Consider the following 24106-nt stretch of genomic DNA (forward strand, 5'->3'; position numbering starts at 1 on the left):
AACGTCATTTTCCGTGGAGACAGTTTATAAAGGAAACCTGCAGAAAGCCCAAGGATATGTAACAAAGCATTTCACAAACAGAAACCATAAACCAGTGTTCATCATCGCAAGGGGGGCTTGGTGGGGGGGGGGGGTGTTTAGACCGCTTGTTTTGATGCATTTTTTTCTCACGAGTGTAACATTGTAAATAAATAACTCATGTGATTGTTGAAACAGTACATTTTAGATTACGCGTCATATATAGTAGAAATAAAACTGCATTTGAACGCATTCAACACTTTTCCCAAAAACGACTTCATCCTCCATCCACAAAGTACAAAGTGGTTTTTTAAAGTAACGACACCTCGGCAAAACGCCAGGGGTCAACAACAAGTAGCGAATACGACCTTTGTCGAGCCCAGCGGCTTCGGGACTTAAACAACAAGCAAGTGCCGTGCAGGCAGCGTGTACCAATTGAGGATCGTAACATTTACCGCGGAGGAATCCGATGGGAGCTTCCAAGCTCCTTCTCACAGGCGTCGAAGACGGCGAGCACCACAAACTGTGGCTTCGCCGCTCAAATTCACGAACAAATTCTCTTCGAGAACGCTTCTCGACCACGCAACGCCGCCTCTTCAAGTCGTGGCCGCAAGGGATGGGGTTCAGGTAATAAAATTAAAAAACCCCCACGCACACACAAACACGGATCGAGCAGCAAGAGCTTCTCTCGCCAGCTCCACGTCGAAACGCGGTCGTGTTGATCGACTTTAATCGATGGAACCGACTTCTACTGCTGTCAGAATTTCAGAAGCCGCCAGGGGGCAAGGGGGTTGGGGAAGCGACTCGCCCTTGGACCAGACGTGACCCACAACTTCATCTCAAGCGGTCCGCAGGCCACACGAGGCCAAACCAATTTCAGACGGCCCCTGGGCGAGATGTTAACTACCTCGCCTGGTATGCAGGAGGTCGTGGGTTCGATCCCGACCCTGACGCCTGCTCTATATTTGGAGTTTGCGGTGTCTCTCTCTTATCATCATCACGGTGGCTAGATGTTAACTGCCTCACCTGGTATGTAGGAGGTCGTGGGTTCGATCCCGACCCTGACGCCTGCTGCTGTATATTTGGAGTGTGTGGTGTCTCTCTCTCTCTCATCACGGTGGCTAGATGTTAACTACCTCGCCTGGTATACAGGAGGTCGTGGGATCGATCCCGACCCTGACGCCTGCTGTATATTTGGAGTGTGCGGTGTCTCTCTCGTCGTGGTCGCGTGGATTTTTCTCAGGGTCCCTCTGGTTTTTCCCCCCACATTTAGAATCAACATCACGCGTTTGGTGTATTTGGCTGATGTACATTTCCACGCGATAAGCCACACAGTTGAGCTATCATCTATGGCCAGGTCGCTTCTGAATAAGAAGCTGCGCATAGCTTCAGTGGGCCTTACCTGGTGAAATTACAAAAAAAACTTTATAAAACGAAATTTATCACGACTCTAAATTAGATTGTTCGGTTCGGCCGTGTGATGATTTTGTCAAGAATCTGTCGTGAGAGTGTGTGGACACCGGCCACAAGTGGAACGTGAATTTGCAACTTGCACGAGCGTTGACTTAGGCAAGATCGTGACGGAGTGGCCCAACCCAAAAAAATATATCTTTTGAATCATCATATAGGCTGCGAAAACCGATGCTACGCTATTTATCAATCACTGCCAGCATCTCAGCCGCACTAATCAGATACCGGAGGCGATATATAATTAACCTGTAACAACACCTAACTGAGGAGCTCCCTCTAGGTCCACTCGGCAAAAAATAGCCAGCATTAGCAAAGTGCGTCCACCCATTAACCGGGTGCTGAAGCTGCCCTCTGTGCTGCTCCGTGAGGCGTGCCCTCCCTAAAAGCGAAGCACCACAGATATGCCCAAGCACGTGTGCTTGTGTGCACGACGTGTATCTGTGCTCCTGGATGTATGTGTGCATTGTGTACACGTATCACGTCGTGTCTTTGTATGCTTTAGTTGTGTACGTGTCAATAGGTGGGCGGGCGTGATGCTGACCACATCGTGAGCCCTTGTGTGCCGTTTCCAGTCCTAGTAGGTGCATACGAACACAATTTAAAGCCCCAATAACTTATTGAGGCTATACAGGTGTGTGTGGGTGCGTGTTAGTGTGTGTGTGCGTGTGTGTTAGGGTGTGGGTGCGTGCGTGTGTGTGTTAGTGCGTGTGTGTTAGTGCGTGAGTGTGTGTGTTAGTGCGTGAGTGTGTGTGTGTGTTAGTGTGTGGGTGCGTGTGCGTGCGTGTGGGTGCGTGTGTGTGTGTGTTAGTGCGTTCAAGAGCTGGGCCAACGTGGAGTCGCCAGCCCTCATGGCACCCAGGCTCCCGAGTTCACACACCTGGGACACACGCGCACAAACACACACGGAGTTACACTGAGCGACTTCACACTGAACACCATGACAGTTGTTCGAGTAGCAAGGTCCTCGACTGCGATGGGAATCTGTCAAGATGTTGTCAGCGCTTGGATGGGCGTTGGTGATGCATTAAACAGACTTTTACAGGCAGCTGCGTGGCTACGCTGTCGGAATCAGGAGGACGGTGCAGCAAAAATCCACCGTTGTACTGCGCGCCTATGCTCCCACATCAATGCTCCCCGTCCCACCAGCCCGCACTGATCAGCGTGGTGAGGTCTGGTTACACAGCCCTGCGTGACCCGCACGCTATGGGGAGGCCCTTGTCCTGCAGTGGGTTGTCAAAACGGCCGTACTCATCAGGAAGGTCGAAGCCGGGCAGTCTGGTGGTGGTGGTGGTTCTCTGTTCAGGTGTGTCTAGAGATAGATGGAAGTCAGGCGGTCTGGTGGTCGCCTGCTCCAATGTTTGCTGGGCACGTTGCTTGCAGCCCATGAGTTGGTCCGTGCCGTTCGGATGCCGAACTCCGCATCACGCAGAATTTGTTTATTGCTCACCGCAGGGTGGAGACGTCCATGCGGTAGCCTCACCCTTCTCCCACCTCCACTCCAATCGGTTACTCTCCTTGGTGTTCTCGACGAAGCTTCTGTGGGGATGGCAGTCGTTATAGAGAAGGGTGATTGCGTTGAACGCGTGTGCAGGGAAATGTAGACATTCGTAAAGGATAATTGAAAGTATGTTGAAAAAGTTAAATGAATGACTTTGTGAGGTGGCTTAAAGCGTTGAGCTGGCACAGCAGAAATCCTGGGCCGGAACCCGGCTTTTTCGAGCGCGCGTGATTAAGCCGGGATCTCAGCTCTCGTGAGTTGATGGTGTCAGTGGAACCCTACGTCAATATTGGCTCAAGGGGGGAAATTAACTTTCCCCACTTTGCCTATTTTCAAGAAAATAAAGATTTTTTACAATATATATTAACCAATATAAATCTATGCACTCGCGCACCCATACACCCACGCACTTACCCACCTACACAAGGCAAACCCGCCCCCCTCTCCGTACAGCCTACCCAGTAAGCTGGTGAAACCGCTGTTATCTGTTGAAACCGCTGTTAGCGAGTACCTATTAAGGCTATCATGGAGCATAAGGAAGTGATCTTGCCAGCCCCAAGCCCGGCCGCCTTTGTCTCCCCAGTGCTGATGTTTACACACTGCACCGGGTACTCATTTAAGGCTGCGTTCATCAGCGCCGGTTCACCTTACTCACTGGACCAGTTTCAGACGATTCATCCCTGACGTTAGCAGCTTTGAGGAATCGAAACGGGGGTCTCCAGGTTAATAAAACTGTGCACCAACCACTATTACACCGCTCCAATACCCCGCCCATCGCCACCAAGTGACGGTGACGTCACCACGGCGCCTGTGCCAGGCCAGGTGCACTTTCAGGCCACGTGAAGTGTCGGAGGCTCACCGAAAGGTCACGGGACACACCCAGCAGGTGCCATCGGTTGACTGACGTGAGATGACTGGCAGATGCACCAGCTGTGCCGCCCCCCCCCCCCACTGATCCACCACTCCCCACACCCACCCACACGCCCAATTTTGATTTCTCAACCACGAGGCTTCAAAATGCCTGTCTGAGAGAGAGCCCCGGGCACCCAGCCTAGGTGGAGTTCGCATCCGCAAGGCAAGGGCGATCTCGTCGCTTCTGTTCGACCGCCGTAAACCGACGGAGGGCACCGTACCGCACGATGGCGGGCAGCCTGGGGTCGCGCCAGATGTGCTGGTGCCGGTATCCGCACGCCGCCGGGAAGCTTGCGAAGCGAACCGTATCGCTGTGTTGGGGCCGCGCCAACATCATCAGCAGGTACAGCTTGTGGCCCATGTGGTAGGGCACCACCGGGTCGTCGCGTGAGTGCAGCACCAGCAGGCGGCTCGTGACGTGTACCAGCCTAGGTGGGGGCGGGGTGGCAGGTTTCATCTGAGCCCATGAATGTACGTACAAATGTAAGTCGAACTTCTTTCGCGCCGTACGTAGCCAGCCGTGCCCCACTGGGGTCGAGACAATGAGCACCATTTTGCGGCGAGGTCAACGGCGGTTGACTGGAAATCCGTGAATATACTGGAGGCATGTGAAAAGAGCTTTATAGCTCATCGCATTCCTCAAGCCTAAACAAATATTCTCATTCTGGTCGTTCTATGGATCCACTCAACCGCCACACCTCCCCCATCCCCTCGATATAGGAATGTGGAATTTCCACCACCGGCTCAGAGTTTGACTTTGAACTGAAACTCACTTTTCATCAATGGCAAAACGTATTCCGTTGTCCTCCAGGGGTTTGACGAAGAACCAGTCGAAGGCTGGGAAGAACCTGTAGATCTGCACGCGTGGAGGTAGGGACAGACCAGGACGAGCACAGGGTTCCTTGGCCGAGATCCATGACTCGGGCAACAAGATCGCAACACGATCGATTCCGACGGACCGAAAGGTAACGTAGCCCAGACTTGTTCAAAAGAGCAACTGACAATGGCAACTTCTTGGTTCTTTCGGTAAAGTCACGTAGAAGGGAAGTAATAAAATAATAAAAATAAAACACAATAAAATAATTCTCACGACGTTTCGGCCACAACGCAAGCAGCCGTCCTCAGGTGAAAACCAGGTCTGTCGCCCCGCCTCGACGGACCTGGTTTTCACCTGAGGACGGCTGCTTGCGTTGTGGCCCAAACGTCGTGAGAATTATTTTATTGTGTTTTATTTTTATTATTTGATTACTTCCCTTCTACGTGACTTTACCGAAAGAACCAAGAAGATGAATCCCTGCAGTCACGAAAGCTTTAAATTGACAATGGCAAGTTCGCATTGATATCACGGCTCCTGAAATGTATTGCTAGGGAACGATGCTGCATCCAAGCTGGACCCAAAGAGTGGCCAACGTAGAACTAAGAAAGAGGTTGCACATTGAAGAGGACCCAACGCAGGCAGTGATGAGAAGTAAACCGGCACACGTGTAGGATGGGCAACAACAGGGAAATGAAAAGGAAGAAACCGGAAAAAAACGAAGTCATATTCTTGGTTCTTTCGGTAAAGTCACGTAGAAGGGAAATAATAAAATAATAAAAATAAAACATTATAACATTCTCACGACGTTTCGGCCACAACGCAAGGAGCCGTCCTGAGAATTTTATTATGTTTTTATTCTTATTTTATTATTTCCCTTCTACGTGACTTTACCGAAAGAACCAAGAATATGAATCCCTGCAGTCACGAAAGCTTTAAATCGAAACGAAGTCCTAACAGAGAATGGCTTAACGAGGACCACATAAGAGATTGGTGCCAGAAAGATGCGGCCACGACATATTGGCACAGCACAGAGAAAAGTGGAAACAAATGACGAAATGCACAGTTGGCATCTGTCCATGGATCGTGATGATGATGAGCGCAGCCCAAAAGGGACACAAAACCACCAAGCGACCAGCAACAAACGGCACTGTGGAAGGTGTAATGTCTAAGGAGTCAACACGTTTGTTGAATTGCTCAGGGTTTTTCGAAATTTGCAAAAGAGACAACGGGAGGACATTACAAAGTGGAGCATTGCGAAGGGGAGAAGCATAAATCATTGTCGTGAGCTGCAATGTGGTGAGTGGGTTGAGTGTGAGACGTTTGGGTGAGTGAATGCATGAGTGAGCGAGTGAGTGAATGCGTGCGTGCGTGAGGGAGTGGGTGGGTGGGTGAGTGGTGAGTGAATGAGCGAGTGGGTGGGCGAGTAAGTTGGGGAGCGGGTGAGTGTGTTGTCGCAACCTGCAGTGTTGCGGTGGTTGAACACAGCGGTGGATGAGACTAAACAGTCAATGTCTGATAGACCCGAGTCCTCGACACGTTAGGAGGAACCAATGAGTGAAGTTCACAGGAACAATAACCACGGCAGTAGCAACGGCAGAGTACTACGGAGACAACTGACCGCCGGTAAGCGAGTGGCCACCAGAGTGAACGAATCAGCGAGTGCTTGATCATAAAGTACCCCGACAGCTACTCGATGTTGAATTCTATCGAGCGTAGTGACGAAGCAACCGGTGCTCCATCCCAGATATGACGACGACGACAATAATGACGACATCCCAACCTTAGCTGAGTATGCAGCAACACGCTCAGCGGATGTGTAACACAGAATGACTATTGCCCGAAACGTCACCTGTTACAAAAATAAAAAATGTCAGGCCACAGCTGTTATTGACGAACGTGTCGATTGTTTTTTCCCTGTTGTTAAATAATCGTGCTTGTGCACCGCTGCCAACGCGGCAGTATCGACAGCAGCATCGCCAAATAAATCGTAAACGGGGGAGCGGGGGTGGCAGTGTGTTCGATGCTCACCAGGCTCATGGGGTGGTTCATCCAGGTCATGGGCCTCCCCTAGGTCGACTCAGCCTGAAATGAGTACCTGGTGCAGTGTGTAAATATTGCCACTAGGAAGACAAAGGCGGTCGGGCGTGGAGCTGGCCACCCACCCCCTCGTGTACCGTTCCGGCCTTCATAGGTGTTCGTTAACAGCACTTGCCCCCTACAGTCTGTTAAGGCTAAACGGGGTTGTCTTTGTCTTTGATGCTCACCAGGCTCATGGGGTGGTTCCTGATCTCATCGCGCAGGTTCGTGAACGGAGACTCCAGGACGAGGCCATCCAGCCGCCCACCTGGGCACGTTCCACACATTTTGGTAACAGCATCGTCAATAAAAAACAAGATATATTGTCATGACAATGTACGTTTGTTCTTTAGTTGTATTGAGGCAATGCGGCGAGCCCGTTACATCACGTTGTGACGCACGTAAATACCATGGACGTAAGCCAAACCGGTTATGAAAAGCAGGGGATAGAAAGATGGGGAGCGGGCTCGCTGCCACAAAAATGTATGTATGTTCAACTTCTTCCGCACCGTACGTAGCCAACCATGCTCATCGGGGGTTTGGGGAAGGACAACAAACTGAAAACAAAAAGCAGTTCTATAAAAATGAGTTTTCAATCTATATTTAAAATCACATAGCTCCAGTGGCTTCCTAATATCGGAGGGAAGAGCATTCCAGACGGCCGCAGAAGAGCATCCAAAACAAAGGGAGCTGCCACAGTGGTGTATTGCTCAGCAGCGCACTGTACTCGCATTCAAGAGGTCGCGAAGTTCCATTCAATCTCCCGAATCTACGTACGCCCGCGTGTGCCAATCGGTGCATTCGCGACTAAAACTCCACCGGAAACAATAACCGGCGGTTCGTAGCATCTGGGAGCTGGTGACCGATTCAGGAAACAGTTCCCGGTTTTAACGGGCAGTTGTGCAACAACCCTAACACTGTGTGAAGGTGAATGTGTGAGTGAGTGTGTGTGAGATCGCATTGATATCAAACGAGTAGGAAGTGAGAAAGTCTTACCTTCCTTGTTTAATTGAAGAGCCAGGTTCGTGGCAACCCTGTTACAAAATAAGACAACAGTTAGCTATTACAACTCGACAACTCTGTTGCACGAAGAATACGGGGGAAGGAAATATGATCAAATCACATCGGTAATATGGGAAACAAAGAATTGCATTGGCTTCCAGTAAAAGAACGCCTCAATTTCAAAATCTGAACGCTGAGTTTAGGCGATCCATGGATAGACATGCACCTGGTCGTTTCATTGAAACTCATTTATGAATACGTTTCAAACAAGGTTCAAACCTCTATATGTCTGTCTGTCTGTAACTTGGGGTCACGATAACTCTCAATAAGTGAAGGCCAATGTATTGCTGTTAGGGGACTTGCCCTCAGTAAAGCCCAGCCAAATTGATCACAGGGTTGGCCCTTTCAGGATCGAACCCATGTCCTTCTGCATACCAGGCGAGACAGTTAAAATCTCGTCAACGTGGCAACCACCATGCCTAGATGATTAATCACAGTTAGAGGATCAACACGGTGGAAAGCAATTACAAAATCCATGCGGGTGAGTGATTTGTCTTCCTCATCATCATCATGATTATTGTCATCACCACCGGCGTACCCGCTGCCGAGCGAGTGCCCCCACACGAACAGGGGGCTCTTCTGGCTCCGCGCAACGATCCACTTGTACGTGGCGAGGGCGTCCTCCGTGATGGCGACCTCCGACGGGGAGCCCACCGAGTCGCCCCACCCTGCCCGGCACGTGGTTTAGGAATTGAGAGATGGCAGTTGGTGGGAGGAGGGGGGAGGTGGAATGGGGGCACGGTGAGGAATGAGAGATGGCAGTTGGTGGGAGTAGGAGGGGGGAGGTGGAATGGGGGCACGGTGAGGAATGAGAAATGGCAGTTGGTGGGAGGAGGGGGAGGTGGAATGAGGGCACGGTGAGGAATGAGAAATGGCAGTTGGTGGGAGTAGGAGGGGGGAAGTGAATGAGGGCACGGTGAGGAATGAGAAATGGCAGTTGGTGGGAGGGGGGGAGGTGGAATGAGGGCACGGTGAGGAATGAGAAATGGCAGTTGGTGGGAGTAGGAGGGGGGAAGTGAATGAGGGCACGGTGAGGAATGAGAAATGGCAGTTGGTGGGAGGAGGGGGAGGTGGAATGAGGGCACGGTGAGGAATGAGAGATGGCAGTTGGTGGGAGGAGGGGGAGGTGGAATGAGGGCACGGTGAGGAATGAGAAATGGCAGTTGGTGGGAGGAGGGGGAGGTGGAATGAGGGCACGGTGAGGAATGAGAGATGGCAGTTGGTGGGAGGGGGGGGGGGAGATGGAATGAGGGCACGGTGAGGAACGAGAGATGGGGGGGATTGCAGTGGGGAGGGAAGGAGGGAGTGGAGGGAGGGAGAGCCCACGTGTTCTGGAGAGAATGAAAAGTTGCAACTTCCCAACGCCCCCCCCTAGCCCCTCCACCCCAGTGATTTCAGGAATTCCCACAATGAATGATCGCGAGTCGATTAGAGGATCGATTCGTTTTCAAACACTGCGGTGAATAGTCGTGCCACTAGCGCATGCGGGGTCAAGTGAACCCATTACATCCAAGGTGTATAGATCGAAACACGTCGATACGTGCACAAGTGAATCTATGCAGTTATTGTGAGTTATAGAATAGATATTAACAGGATGATTTTATGCATTGTTCCACGATTAGTGTCTAGCGCAGGACTACGAGCTGCTGTAATTTCAGCGTGTAATTATTAACATAATTTGTTTGTCCACGAAAGCCTCGCTTGAATCTCAAGACTCTTTCTCAGGAGGGTCCTTGATTTTGATGTTTGGCCAATTTGATTAAGCGGGGTGGGGGTTGGGGAGGGGGTGTTTTTATTTGAGGAATCCAATAATACAAAAAAGCCACTGAGCTTACGAAGGGATACCACTCAAAGGTGGCCTTATCTATTTTTATTTTACCAGGTAATGGCGCACTTAGCTATATAGCTCTTTTTCAGAAGCGATCTGGCAATCACTGATAGCTCAACGAAGTGGCTTATCATCATATGGAAATACATAGCAGTCAAATACTCTAAACGTGTTTATTATAAATGTGGAGAGAAAAACCAAAGATTTGAAGCTTTCGTGACTGCAAGGATCCATACTTTGATTTTTTCGGTAAAGTATTAACCCACGTGACTTTACCGAAAAAACGAAAGAGCATAAAAACCAAAGAACCCGGGGAAAAATCCACGCGACCACGGGGGGAGAGAGAGACATGCAAACTCCAAATATACAGCAGCAGGCGTCAGGGTCCAGATTCGAACCCACGACCTCCTGTATACCAAGCGAGGTAGTTAACATCTCATAGCCACCGTGGCAAGATGTTAACTACCTAAGAGATGGGTAAGGAACCCATTTTCTGCGCTGCCATTTCACAGCCCAGTGGATTTGGAATATTCTCAAATCAAATCCGTACCGCCGACGCGTGCCTCCAAGTGCCTACGTCACAGGTGTGCACCACTGCGTGCGCGTTTGTGTTGCGTGCGACGATCATTCGGAAAAAATGCAAGCTGGCATTACCTCTGTAATCCACAGCCACGATGTGATAATCAAGAGCACTTATGACCTGCAGAGACGAGAGAGGTTTAGAAGTCACGATGAGAGTGAACTGGAAACTTGGTTTAAGTTTATTGACATTATTTATAAAGCGCTAAAATACAAATTGGATTTACGTAGCGTCAAAAATATTACCGCATCTCAAGATCCTGTAAAGAAACATTGAGAAAATGTAATTTGTAGAAAAGCAGTCGGTCATCGGCAGGGGACAATTGAGGGTATTGAGGCTAGACATGAACAGGGGGCAGGGAGCCGACAACACAGATGGCTGGGGGAAGGGAGTTCCAGACTGAGGGCAGCAGAAGAGAATGAGCGACCTCCTGCTGAGCGAAAGATTGACTGGTTGCTGGAGCTGAGAGGGCACGGAGGGGGGGTAAGATGAGAGAGGAGAGGTAGGAGAATGTGTGGAGGATAGTACAGTGGGATGAGAGCAGAGAGGTAGGAGAGTGCGTGGAGTGGAGTAGAGTGAGATTAGAAGGGTGAGGTAGGAGAGTGTGTGGAGTAGAGTGAGATGAGAGCAGAGAGGTAGGAGAGAGCAGAGAGGTAGGAGAGTGCGTGGAGTGGAGTAGAGTGAGATTAGAAGGGTGAGGTAGCAGAGTGTGTGGAGTAGAGTGAGATGAGAGGGGAGAGGTAGGAGAGTGCGTGGAGGGGAGTAGAGTGAGATGAGAGGGGAGAGGTTGGAGAGTGCATGGAGGGGAGCAGTGTGAGATGGGAGGGGAGAGGGAGGAGAGAGTGTGGAGGGGAGTAGAGTGAGATGGGAGGGGAGAGGTAGGAGAGTGCGTGGAGGGGAGTAGAGTGAGTTGAGAGGGGAGAGGTAGGAGAGTGCGTGGAGGGGAGTAGAGTGAGATGAGAGGGGAGAGGTAGGAGAGTGTGTGGAGTAGAGTGAGATGAGAGGGGAGAGAAAGGAGAGTGCGTTGAGGGGAGTCGAGTAAGCTGAGAGGGAAGAGGTAGGAGAGTGTGTGGAGTAGCGTGAGATGAGAGGGGATAGGTAGGAGAGTGTGTGGAGTAGCGTGAGATGAGAGGGGATAGGTAGGAGAGTGCGTGGAGGGGAGTAGACTGAGATGAGAGGGGATAGGTAGGAGAGTGCGTGAAGGGGAGTAGAGTGAGATGAGAGGGGATAGGTAGGAGAGTGCGTGAAGGGGAGTAGAGTGAGATGAGAGGGGATAGGTAGAAGAGTGCGTGGAGGGGAGTAAAGTGAGATGAGAGGGAAGAGGTAGGAGAGTGCGTGGAGTGGAGTAGCGTGAGATGAGAGGGAAGAGGTAGGCAGGGATGATTGCATGGAGGATATTGAAGATGATGGGTGCGCTCTGCAAGATCATCCAGGACTGGAGTGCGGAGACAGTGGTGGAGATGGCAGTACCGGTGCGACGTGTTCTTGTTTACAAGTGTCTGCGAGAAGTCTGACAGCGGCAATTATGAATCAACAAATTATGCAAAGTTTTCAAGGATCACAGCAGGCACAGATTAGCTGCCAACCGCTTTAGCACGCTACCTTGTAGAGTTCCACTCGGTACGATCCAGCCCTAGGAGAGAAAGGACGACAGGCCGTGTCAACCGGGAGAGATCACAGGAAGGGGCAATCCAAAATAATAAACCGGTCTTGCCCTGTAAATATGTACATAGCCTGCATCCCAGGGTGTCTGACACGAGTTTGAAGCTTTGTTATTGAAGGAGATGAAAGGACTTGAAATCTTGACTTGCAGCTTTCGTGACTGCGGGAATTCATATTCTTTGGGTCTTTCGGTAAAGTCACATAGATAGGTTCAAATTAATAGAAATAAAATAAGCAAAAAACTGCGACGTTTCGGTCACAACACAAGCGATCGCCATCAGGAGGAAAAAAATACAGACAGAGAACCCTGTGGTTCTCAATAGTTTTTTTTAAATGTTAATAAATACATAGGTTTGATGACACAAGTACTTGTACTTACGTGCCCGTGCGCAATTTATGTTTCGATGATTTACCTTCTAAAACAATCTGGCCATGTCTCGCACACTCCCGGGAAAGGGCATCTCGTACCCCCAAGGGGTGTAAGCACCCCAGGTTAAGAACCACGGGCCTAGAGGCAGGGCTACGTACTAGTGGTTGATACAATCAGTGCGATTAACCCGCAAACCGCTTGCACTTGCTCTCCAGTGCAGTGTTAATGAAGAAGTGGGGTTTCAGTTTGTTGGCGCACTCTTCACTGCTTGTGGATAAGAGTGCAAAGAGGCGATTCCGATCGCATGAGAGGTTCCAGTTCGCATGGTGTCTCACCGTGAAGCCGCATTGCCGTGCAGGTAGAGGATGATAGGGCGACCGGAGCCCAGGCTGTCTTCGTACCAGCCTGAGCCCTTGCCCCGAGCCTGCTGCCCAAGGGAGGCGGGCACCGTGTGCCTGGTAGCGTCCAGTCAAAAGCCACACAAAAGACAAAGATCCCCCCGTGTAGCCTTAACAGACTGTTGGGGCAAGTGCTGTTAGCGAGCACCTATGAAGGCCGACACGGCACACGAGGGGGTGGGCGGCCAGCACCATGCCCGGCAACCATTGTCTCTCCAGTAGTGACGTTTACACATCGCACCAGGTACTCATTTAAGGCTGAGTCTACCTAGGGGAGGCCCAGGACCGGTTAAATAATCGTCACTGATGTTGGCCATTAGCGGGAGTCGAATTCGGGTCGCCGGGATCGTAGCGCAATGCGCTAATCGTAACGCCACAACACACACACACATGCGGCATACGTTTTTTTTGTTTGGGTTATATTGCGTAAATATAGATGCGTCGTTAAACCCGCCACCACCCGACACAGCCAATTAGTCAGGTTTGTCACGTGAACAAAACGTGCCAATTAGTTACTAGTTCAGCACACCGCTTGTGTGTTGGGAGAGGAGACACAATATTTACAATTCGAGCACGATGTTTCACCGGTAATTACAACCAGCATCATCAGGTGACAGCCAGAAATAATGACACGTTTATAATTACACGATCTAACCCAAAAATAAAACCTCGAATATGGATAATATTGGTCGCGAAAGCCTACGTGTTAAACACACACACGGCAGCTTGCCATCACGAGTAAATATGACTTGTCTCAGGGTTCTTCAACTACATTTGCCGGTGGTATAACTGGCATGTGCTGCCAGGCTTTTTGATGCGATACGTCACGTGTACAAATGTTAAGATGTCACACGGCATCGTAACGTCTGCACATGTGACTATCAATGCGTGCCTCTTGTCAAGGTCTCTCATATCTCTCTCGTTTATCTCGCTTTCAACTCGGCAATCTTAATCTCTTGCCTACAGCTCTCCCATCTCTATCCCTTGTCCATCTTTCTTTCATCTCACTAATCTGCATCTCTTCACATCTCTTTGAGAGCCATATCTCTTGGCGAGCCGTAGCTCAGCAGGCCTCTGTGAGATACATCTGGCCCTCAGGCTGCCAGCTGTACAACCCTCACTTATATAAAAAAAATATACCAAGATCCTCTGTATAGCCTTTACAGACTGCTGGTGCAAGTGCGGTAAGCTATTGCCTATTAATACCTGCAAGGCACACTAGAGGGGGGATGGCGTGGCCACGCAACAGACCTGAAGGCCTTCGTCTCACCAGCGCTGCTGCTGTTCACACACGATACCAAATCCATTCAAGGCTCAATCGACCAAGTAGATTTTTCAACACTTCTTTTCGCTGCCCACCACGTAGACCGATAGCGGTTCACACGGTTAATTCCCACGTGGGTGTGAGTAAAAACGAAATAGGGAAATAATAAAATAATAAAAATAAAACATAATAAAATACAATTCTCACGACGTTTCGGCCACAACGCAAGCAGCCGTCCTCAGGTGAAGAACAGGGCTGTCGGAAAGACAGTGTCATTCAGACGCTGTATTATTTCCCTTCTACATGACTTTACCGAAAGAACCAAGAAGATGAATCCCTGCAGTCACGAAAGCTTTAAATCGAAATTTTAAAATATGTTTTTTATATTACCAGGTAAGGCCCGCTAAGCTATCTAGCTCTTTTTTAGAAGAGACTTGGTCACAAATTATAGCCCAATTAAGTGACCTATCACGTGGAAAATTATAGCAGCCAAATACCATAAACGCACGTTTCTAAATGTGTAGGGAAAACCCGTAGGACCCAGAGAAAAATCCACATGACCGCGGAGAGAGACACATGCAAACTCCAAATACACAGCAGGCGTCAGGATCGGGATCAAACCCACGACCTCCTGCATACCAGGCGAGGCAGTTAACATCTCGCCACCGCAGCGCCTTGTGTGTGCTAGCATCACGTACCAGACACCGAGGGTTACGCCACTCTCCGGGTGGAGGTAGAAATTGCGCGTGTGGTTGAGACCGAAGTGCGTTTCTGGATCGAGCAGTTGCTCCGTGGTTGGAACGCGCACTGAAAAATAAAACACACGCATGCACGGCGCAGCCCCCGGTTCAACAGAGACGCACGTACGTGGGTGCACAGTAAGCATGTGACACATCGAATCGTCCACTAAAATCGATTCCGATTGTGAAGTTTTGTTGGTGAGTTCTGAAGGGCTACAGAAACTGGTAGAAAGCCTGAACAATTCTGAGTGACTTTGGAATGAGAATGACCGTTTGCACAGCACAGGTTTTGTATTACACATGGGTGCAGAGTGAGGGAAAAACAACATATCGAATATCTTCTTGGTTCTTTCGGTAAAGTCACGTAGAAGGGAAGTAATAAAATAATAAAACATAATAAAATAAAATAATTCTCACGACGTTTCGGCTACAACGTAAGCAGCCGTCTTCACCTGACGGCTGCTTGCGTTGTAGCAGAAACGTCGTGAGAATTATTTTATTTTATTATGTTTTATTTTTATTATTTTATTACTTCCCTTCTACGTGACTTTACCGAAAGAACCAAGAAGATGAATCCCTGCAGTCACGAAAGCTTTAAATCGAAATTTAACATATCGAATAATCCACTAAAATCGATTCTTCAGGCTCGTGATAGATGCATAAAATCGTGTACATGAGAATAATCTTAATATTTGGATCTACCACCCTTCAAACCCTCCAGATACAAACTTTTGTAGTCTAGGTTTCTAAACAAACATATATTTAAAAAATGTGCCCCCCAATTTTGGGAGGTCCAAAAGGTTAAGTGTTTGGTTTTCAGATGTTCTTGTTTAACAATAAACTTGGCTAATATTTGTACCCATATCGCCGATCTAGAACATCCTCAGAATTGGCATAATCAACTCACAACTATTAGATAACTAAATGGAAAATGCACACATAAAGTGTGTTTCATAAATTTTACCCAAACATTCAGTTAATAATAATACTGACGACATAAAACTGCCCAGTGCACTCCTAGTGTTGATGAAGAGATGAAGTGACATGGCCAGCATCATTTGCGGGGACTTCGAGATTTCTAAATTTAACTCGTTTCATCTCATGACATGCCTCTAAAAAGAACTTGTCTATTAATAAGGGTGGAAAAGCTACAATTATTCAAATATTCCCTTCGTGATTGTTTTTGAGAGAGTGCTGTTTTTGCCAGAGCATATTGCATGCATGTTTAACTTATTTTGCACCGTACATAGCCAACCGTGCTACTCGGAGGTGTGACGAAAGAACAAAACACAAAAAGCAGTTCAGAGTGCTCTACAAAAATATAAGCAATTTACATTACATCTCGGTCTCAAACTTTTGAAATGGAACCCTCAGCGGCAGCTGTCCCCTGTGCAGCACAAGGTTACTCAGCGCATGCATGGCCTGCAAGCTGCGAAAGTGAAGGCAGTAAACCAAAGCACGCGCATGGATCAGAAGCGCCCTGCACGCACCGAAGTTATTGAAGACCAGTTTCATTGCAATTGCGGGGAACAGCTTGACGATGAACGGAACAAGGACGTAGAAGCCCAGGATAACCAGGACAAATCTGCGTGCATGTTTCATCACTCGAGTGCGCCTGTGAAGACATCATGGGGGGGGGGGAGGTGTCCATTATTCTCAGCTTTGTACGCAACAGGAACTTGGACTATGAGAAAGAAAGACGTAAGAAGAATCGAAGGCTCTTGAGATGCGAGTCGTGGCACCGAATGAATGAAAATGTTTGTTTAGACTGGAGGAATCCGATGAGCTGTGAAGCTCTTTTTCACAAATGTCCAGGGCAAAAAGTTACAACTACAAACATTACAAAGAGTAGTCTGATGGTGAGAGAGAGTGAGCAGGAAGTTCTAAAGGAGGCTAAGGAGGAGAGAAGTCTCATTGAAACAATTCAGAAACAGCAAAAAGAAGTGGAATGGACACTTTTTCAAAAGCCCGAAGGTCGATTAAGGAAGTTGTGAAAGCATGCAGGGGAGTCCAATAGGCAGAATACTTGACTGCTGTTTTACTTGAAAAACTGGAATAAAGTAGAAAACTCAAGTTTGGACAGTATGGAGGGGAGGTCTGACCCAATGACATTTGACAATAGACTAAAGAATACATTTGTCACTTCACGTATTGCCCATTGTTACACAGGCAAAAGGCGGTTGGACCTGCATACAACACGTGTTGGGTTTTCACAGCATTGGCTTATTCTGCAGATTGTATCGTAGCTGCTAACTGCAAGTTTATATGAAACAAAAGTGGTGGTGGGGCGGTGGCATTGTGATTCGTGCTTTGTGCAATAAACCCCTCGTCCCGAGTTAAAATTTCGAGCTCAAAGCTCGCGTTGTCGGCCAATATCCGAATTCCGTTTAGGGCACTCCCCATTTCACCAACTCGCGTTGACCAACAGGGTGAAGTATGGTCAAAACGATCCCGATGATGACACGGGTGTGGTCGGGAGCCTTTCGTTTTGGAAGAGGTTATTGTGAACAAGTGGCCGTATAGCACGACGGTGAATCACGTAGACATCGACTAAAGATTAGTTTGTGCTGTTCATCAAACAATTACAAGATCTCAGTCTCACACCCCGGAATTTCAATTGGAGGCATGAGATATTGTTTAACGTAATAAAACAAAAGATATCCTCACTCTCTCTCTCTTAAATGGCATGTGTTAATGCAAGTACTGTAATGAATACACGTTACAAGTCCATTCTAATTAATCCACACAACGATTACCAAAATATCCCTAGAGCCCTGATACGCTTCGAAACACTCCACCAAAATGATAATTCTGGAGAAAACAACGAATTACTTCAAAGCCTCTACCACCTCTGCCACGAATGCCAAGAGTTATGCATACTTATCACCTCTGTACGCTTATCACCTCTGTAACTATTTAACACTTCTATGCAAGAGATAGGAGATCACTTTCACACGACGTTCAATCAGCTGCTCAAAAGCGAGAGAGAGATAAACACATTTTAAATCAACGAATACCTTCCACCCTGCACTTAATCGAGCAAAATAAAGAAAAATTACGAAGCTAATTTCTTTACATCAAATACCAATTTATCTCAACGGGTTCTCCCCACGGTTAATCTAAAGGCAAAAGACGCCACTCGCAATGTGCACTGCACGTCCCGTCGTGTTGACACGGCAGTAAAACACGCTACGTTTGCCTTTCTTTACCCTAATGCTCGCTGGTTATGGCACAACAACAAAATAGCCGCGGTATACGCAACAACATACGTTGAAGCTGCGCACCGATATGTATAAGTTAACAAGACTTGATTAATAAACACGCGACACACACACGCGGCACACACCTCGTCACAACCGCGCCCGCTCCGAATGTCAAAACAACACAAATATAAACAACTCTCATACAGCTTCGACTGCAACACAAGCAATCATCATCAGGTGTGAAATCCACAGCAAGAAAATGTGCTGTGCATGTCACACCTGACGATGATTGCTTGTGTTGCAGTCGAAACGTCGTGAGAATTTTTATTGTTATATATTTTTATTATTTTATTATTTCCCTTCTACGTGACTTTACCGAAAGAATCAAGAATATGAATCCCTGCAGTCACGAAAGCTTTAAATGAAAATGTTTCTCATACAGCTGTTACACTTTAAATTAATTTGCATAATGGTCTGGCTGTCGCCTGATGCAGCGGGTTGCAATTACTGGCGAAACGTCGAACTTAGATTGTAAATGTTGCGGCTTTGCCCTCCAACACGCAACCGGTGTTTCCGTACTGGAAACGAATCACCACGTTGTGTTCACGCGACAAACCTTACTAATCGACTGTGTCGGGTGGTGGTGGGTTTAACGACACATGTATATATTCACGCGATGTACATTAAGGACGGGGAGGCAACAACAACAACATCCTCAACAACAACGCAAATTACAAAACAGCGGCAACCTTCCGCGTTCCTCAACTCCGTTCGCAAGGCCGCAAACTCTCTCGCCTACTTGGGCCCCGCCGGTCGGTGTCAAATAAAATTAATAAAACACGCGCACACATCCACATGCCTCGTCGATCTTAAACACATTTTCCTTTTCTCAACAATTGCGCTTAAGAGGGGGGTCGCCGAGACTCACATTCGTTCTCGCCGCATCAGGAACTGAGGGCGCCGGGCGCGAGACGCTGACGGCGGGCGGAGCCTTCAGGCGAAGGCGGAGGCGTCGAGGGCTGAACTAGGCCCGTCCCCATGGCAACCTCGAGATTAACATATTTTTTTACCAAGGCGCAGACCCTGCAACGATTTAATTTTTGTTACCAGTGGGTAAGGACCCCTCATCCACACACACTCAGTTCAATTCGTAGCAGGCTTTCGCGACTAATTTTATTCATAATAAAGGTTTTTTTGGGGTTCGATCGCGTAAGTATAAATGTGTCCTAGATTTGAAGCTTTCGTGACTGCAAGGATTCATATTCTTAGGTTTTTTTCCGAAAAAACCTAAGAATATAAATGTGTCGTAACCCTCCACCACCCGACACAGCCAATTAGTAAGGGATCTGTCACGTAGACAACGCGCGGATTCGTGACTACTTCACCCCACCGCTGTGTATACTCCACACGGGTGCTGCTACCTTAGCTCTCTCTCTCTGTTTCTGCTTCTTGGCTGTCACACCCGTTGACCCAAAATGAAAGTGGCTTACGATCGTGTGGACATGTATACATTTCCAGCAGCCAAAAAAATACCATAACGGCGTGATGTTGATTCTAAAATGTGCAGGGGGGGGGGGCAAATCCAGAGGGACCCGGAGGGGAAGAAAAAAAAACCCCCACGCGTGTGCCACGTGCAGGCAACATGCGTGTGCCACGTGCAGCACGTGCAGGCAACATGCGTGTGCTTAGATTCATTGGGCAAAGCCACGAAGCGACAGCGGCCCCTGGTGGCACGACTCCATCCGCCAGTGAGACGCGGCGCCCTCTGCGATGGCTTTGCGATGGAGCGTGTCGTCTTCGCTTCCGTGTGTTACGACGCTTGCAGCCGTCCGCGCGTGTTGCCATCTCGCCATCGCGAGGCAGGAACCACCGGGCAGGTTTGGAAGGCATCGATGGCCATGCAGGTGAGCCGCCGCTGCCAACAATTTGCCCAAGCTCTGCGACGCTCTCGATATAGCGAGCCGCTTTCAGCCAATGAATGAGCGGGTATACTGCACGTGGGGGAAAAACCGCATAGGTCCCGCGTGTGTGAAGGGGGAAACGCTCTATCCCACACAGAAGGGGACAGATGATATGAATCCTCACGTTGATGTTACCGCCTTCTCCTGGCAAGCCTACGGGTAAGGGAGTTTCGCAACATTCGCGCACGTGTGATCCACCGACCCTCGGCATCTCCACACCGTGCTGGTTTGCATTGTCGGGCGCGTGATTCAGCCACACAAGACGTGGTCAAGAACGCGTGTTCGTAGTCCAACGTTTCAACGTTTATTGAAGATCTTATCTTGCGTTTATTTTCTGTTCCGCCTAAACAACGGCAAACGATCGCTGCACGTAACACAATCCTCGTGTCTGCAAATACAGCCGCGCGCGGCTGGAACACAGGCAACATTGTTCGGTGATTAGTGAACAAAGGTTGCAACGCAATATACGGGATTGCGTACAAAACTTGTGGACGCAATCTCGCAGAGGTGTGGACTCGAGTCATGTGACTTGGACTCGAGTCAGACTCGAGTCATGAATTTGATGACTTGCGACTCGACTTGGACTTGCATAACAATGACTTTGTCCCACCTATGAGATGTGGACTCGAGTCATGTGACTTGGACTCGAGTCAGACTCGAGTCATGAATTTGATGACTTGCGACTCGACTTGGACTTGCATAACAATGACTTTGTCCCACCTCTGCAATCTCGTGTATTGTTGTTGCGCAACAACACGAGTTGTTGCGCAATTACTCTTATCCATGATAGCCCAGCAGCTGAGAGACCGCGCTTCTCAATAATTACTTTGAATTATCCCGCGCACGGAGCGGTGGTGTTGTGCTTAGCTCGCTTGCACTATGAACGCCGCGTCAACCCGAGGTGTTATGCCCGATCACGGCGAACATGGGTGGCGAGTGATACCTGAACCGATCCTGCCCCGGCTCCCGACAACTTCACAAAACCTGCATTGACCAGCGTGGCGAAGTATGACCACACACACCTCCACACCCTCCCTCCGAGAGCAACGTTCTTCATTGCCACGTGCGCGTGCCTGGTGCTGCTGTCAAAACCTCCCGATGGGTTTCAAATCGCGTGGCGGTCCTCTCGCCTGTCGACGTCTTATCGGTGGACGTGCCACCCCCCCCCCGCTCTGATATAGTGAAGAACACTGCTATAGACGAACACAGCATACGGACATGCCTTCATCTAGCAGTTTTATCATTTTTAACTGGATATGATCTGTAATTGCATCACATTAGAAGCTAGATGTATATTTCCCTTCAATCGATTTTTTTTCTTCACAGAATTGTTTTTTTTTATTACCATTTTCATTATTTACAGCCCTTGATGTAACAGGACCCTGCGGGGTGGGCTGGTAGGAACGAATAACCAAATAATATAAACATAATGTATTATTACACTTGTTTAGCCAGGAAAGCCCCACTGAGTCTAAAGGTTTTTGTAGGGTCCTGCCAAGTGTTTGCAGTAGGGGGCGATGTTGCTACACCTAATCGGACGATACGAAGGGAGAGATTGAGGCCTAGTTCTAGGCTTTAGGCCTAGCTGTAGGCTTTAGGGCGCTGTGAGTTAATTTTTTATTTAAATGTTTTAATTATTTATGTAAAAGCTTTAAATTTAAATGTTTCTATTTAAAAACATGAGGGAATGTAACATTGTTAAACATTAACTCCCTTTCACACACGCGGGGGTACGATACGAAGGGAGAGTTTCAGGCCTAGCTGTTGGCTTTAAGCCGCCGTGAGTTAATTTTTAATTGAAATGTTTTAATTATTAATGTAAAAGCTTTAAATTTAAATGTTTATATTTAAAAACATGAGGGAATGTAACATTGTTAAACATTAACTCCCTTTCACACACGCGGGGGTACGATACGAAGGGAGAGTTTCAGGCCTAGTTCTAGCCTTTAGGCCTAGCTGTAGGATTTAGGGCGCTGTGAGTTTTTTAATTTAATTTCAAATTTTTAATTAAAAGCTATCTCATGGAATTATAAGGGAATGTTACACGTGTTTAGCCAGGAAAGCCTCATTAATTTAAATGTTTTAATTAAAAGCTATCTGAGGGATTATAAGGGAATGTTACACTTGTTTAGCCAGGAAAGCCTCACTGAGTCTAAAGGTTTTTGTAGGGTCATGCCAAGTGTTTGCAGTAGGGGGCGATGTTGCTACACGGACGGACGGTCGGACGGACGCAATAATCTATTGGTGGCTGGTCCACTTCGTTCCTACCAGTATAATCCACTGCTGGATGGAAGAGAAGTCTCCTCCCCATGCCACGTTGGTTATAGAGGTGGTTTGACATTCTTCACCATGCTGGTCTCCATCGGTTTGTTGGGGGGAGGGGAGGCCGGTTGAGATATCTTTCGACACTGACATTATCCATGGCTGGGTTATCAAACTCGCCATCGCTCCAACACAGTGAACTGTGGCCAAACAACCCCCATTATTACCAACATGGCAGGAGGAGGCCGTTATCCGGCTGAGGGTTGACAAAAGGGCGCTCACAATGTCTTTGTTTCTGGAAATCACGTTTTTATATTAAACTAGCAACCTGGATGTTCTTTGAACGTGACCGTCCGTCTCTCCCAGCCAAACTATGAATATTAAAAAGTACAGAGCCCTCTCTCCACCTTTCTCTTGCCTTCCCCCTATTGTAAGGTTCTGACCGGCTCCTACAAGACGTGTGAAAAAGAGCTTCATAGCTCATCGGATTCCTCCAGTATAAATAATATACGTTCCGATATCCCAATTTATCTCGATACTTCACTTTTCTTGTTTCTAATCTATTCTTCTTGTACCCTATTCTATCTCCAATCCCCCCCCCCCCCTCGATCTTTCCCCGCTCTCAACTCACCCTCACTCTCCTTGTTCTCATCCTTTCCCGTGACGTCAGCACGCACGAGCACGGCTCAACGCTGTGGGATGCGGGTGACGTCACCACGCAGACGTGGCGCGTTGACGTCACCACCGCGTAAGCCAGTCAGGAAGCCAGGCAGGAAGCCAGGCAGGAACCCAGCCAGCGCATTTTTTTTTCTAATTTCGTATGGCATGATACATCACAATTCTAGTTCACTCGGCGATGTTTATGATCTACATTGTACACTCTACTTAACCTTCTCTGTAGGTAGATCAGAATCCGACTATTTATACTCGAGGAATCCGATTAGCTACAAAGCAATTTTTTTACAGATGTCCAGAAAAAAATCATTTGGGCCGGACCCAAATCACGATAAATACTGCCAACTATCCCAGCGTATTGAAAGAAAACAATCTTACCGCGCGGGATTGATCTAACTTCTCAGCTGCAGGGAAACAGGCGACTTTCAATGAAACCACCATCTCCCACCGACAAAACATTCCTTGCAAAAAAAAATCTAATTATTTGTGCGACACGCCACGCCACTTTAGAATCTCACCTACATGTGCACATAAACAACACGGGGTGCACTGGATAACGTCTTGGCTGACCGAGAGAGACTGGAGATTGACTTCCATGAGAAATTTGACCTTTTCGATGCTCGTGTAACCGGCTCATCACACCCGATGCTTTATGTATACGTCAATGTAGTGCGCAGTGACCATACGACGCAAACAGAACACACCTTGAACATTAACCCAGGCTGTTTGTCCGTGGGCTAAGACACAAACTCAAATCTTTTGTGCACAAGGAAAGAAAGAAAAACGTTCACGTCACGATCGATCGCACGTAACGGAACTGGAGACAGATCTCTGTCACTCCCCCGCAAGCTTCGGTCAATGACCAACCATATGGTGACTGCAGTGACATCACCGCAGCGATAAGGCGGCGTGCCCCGACCCTTGAATTTGAAGTTTTATTTAATTTAATCGAAGCTTCACATTGGATGAAGAAAAAGGTGACGAACGTGGAAGCAGGCCGAGAAAGGTGGTGGAAGCTGCGAGTTAGGATCAAGACCCGAATACGTTGTCACGCTCGTTACCCACAATGCGCTTGCCACAAATGAACCACGATAGCTTGCCGAGCTCGTCAAGGGGCACACACTATCACTCGCACTCCGGTCATCCTCGCAGCGGCGGCTTTTGGCTGGTCGTCGAACAAGGACGGTCACCGACCGCATCTCGCGTGCTTTCAGATGCGTTTCTGCGGGCCGTCTGGAACGCTCTTGCTTCCGATATTAGGAAACCACTGGAGCTGTGCACTTTGAAATCATCGAGATTGAAAACTCATA

The 24106-nt window shown here is 48.3% G+C and overlaps 1 protein-coding gene across 1 annotated transcript; it reads right to left on the reverse strand.

Annotated features, from left to right (window-relative positions):
• On the reverse strand, positions 1 to 21023 carry LOC144941765 (lysophosphatidylserine lipase ABHD12-like). Its single transcript, XM_078868189.1, has 14 exons — positions 20803 to 21023; positions 18827 to 18981; positions 16186 to 16310; positions 14654 to 14762; positions 12629 to 12748; positions 11864 to 11894; positions 10336 to 10381; positions 8392 to 8521; positions 7788 to 7825; positions 6980 to 7059; positions 4672 to 4754; positions 4120 to 4326; positions 2936 to 3024; positions 1 to 2365 (listed from the first exon to the last, which is right to left on the reverse strand). The coding sequence occupies exons 2-14, from the start codon at positions 18841 to 18843 to the stop codon at positions 2358 to 2360; spliced, it is 1083 nt and encodes a 360-aa protein (XP_078724315.1). The 5' UTR covers positions 18844 to 18981; positions 20803 to 21023; the 3' UTR covers positions 1 to 2357.
• Between the last annotated feature and the right edge of the window lie 3083 nt (positions 21024 to 24106).

This window comes from Lampetra fluviatilis, chromosome 25, assembly GCF_964198595.1.
Source record: "Lampetra fluviatilis chromosome 25, kcLamFluv1.1, whole genome shotgun sequence".
Classification (NCBI taxonomy): domain Eukaryota; kingdom Metazoa; phylum Chordata; class Hyperoartia; order Petromyzontiformes; family Petromyzontidae; genus Lampetra; species Lampetra fluviatilis.

What these genes read in the sequence shown, in the direction of transcription:
- LOC144941765 (XM_078868189.1), bottom strand. An exon ending in GGAACCACCCCATGAGCCTG is followed by an intron (nt 4,755 to 6,979) that starts GTGAGCATCAAA and finishes CCACGCGTGCAG; the next exon opens with ATCTACAGGTTCTTCCCAGC. An exon ending in AGGCTGCCCGCCATCGTGCG is followed by an intron (nt 3,025 to 4,119) that starts GTACGGTGCCCT and finishes CCATCCCCACAG; the next exon opens with AAGCTTCGTCGAGAACACCA.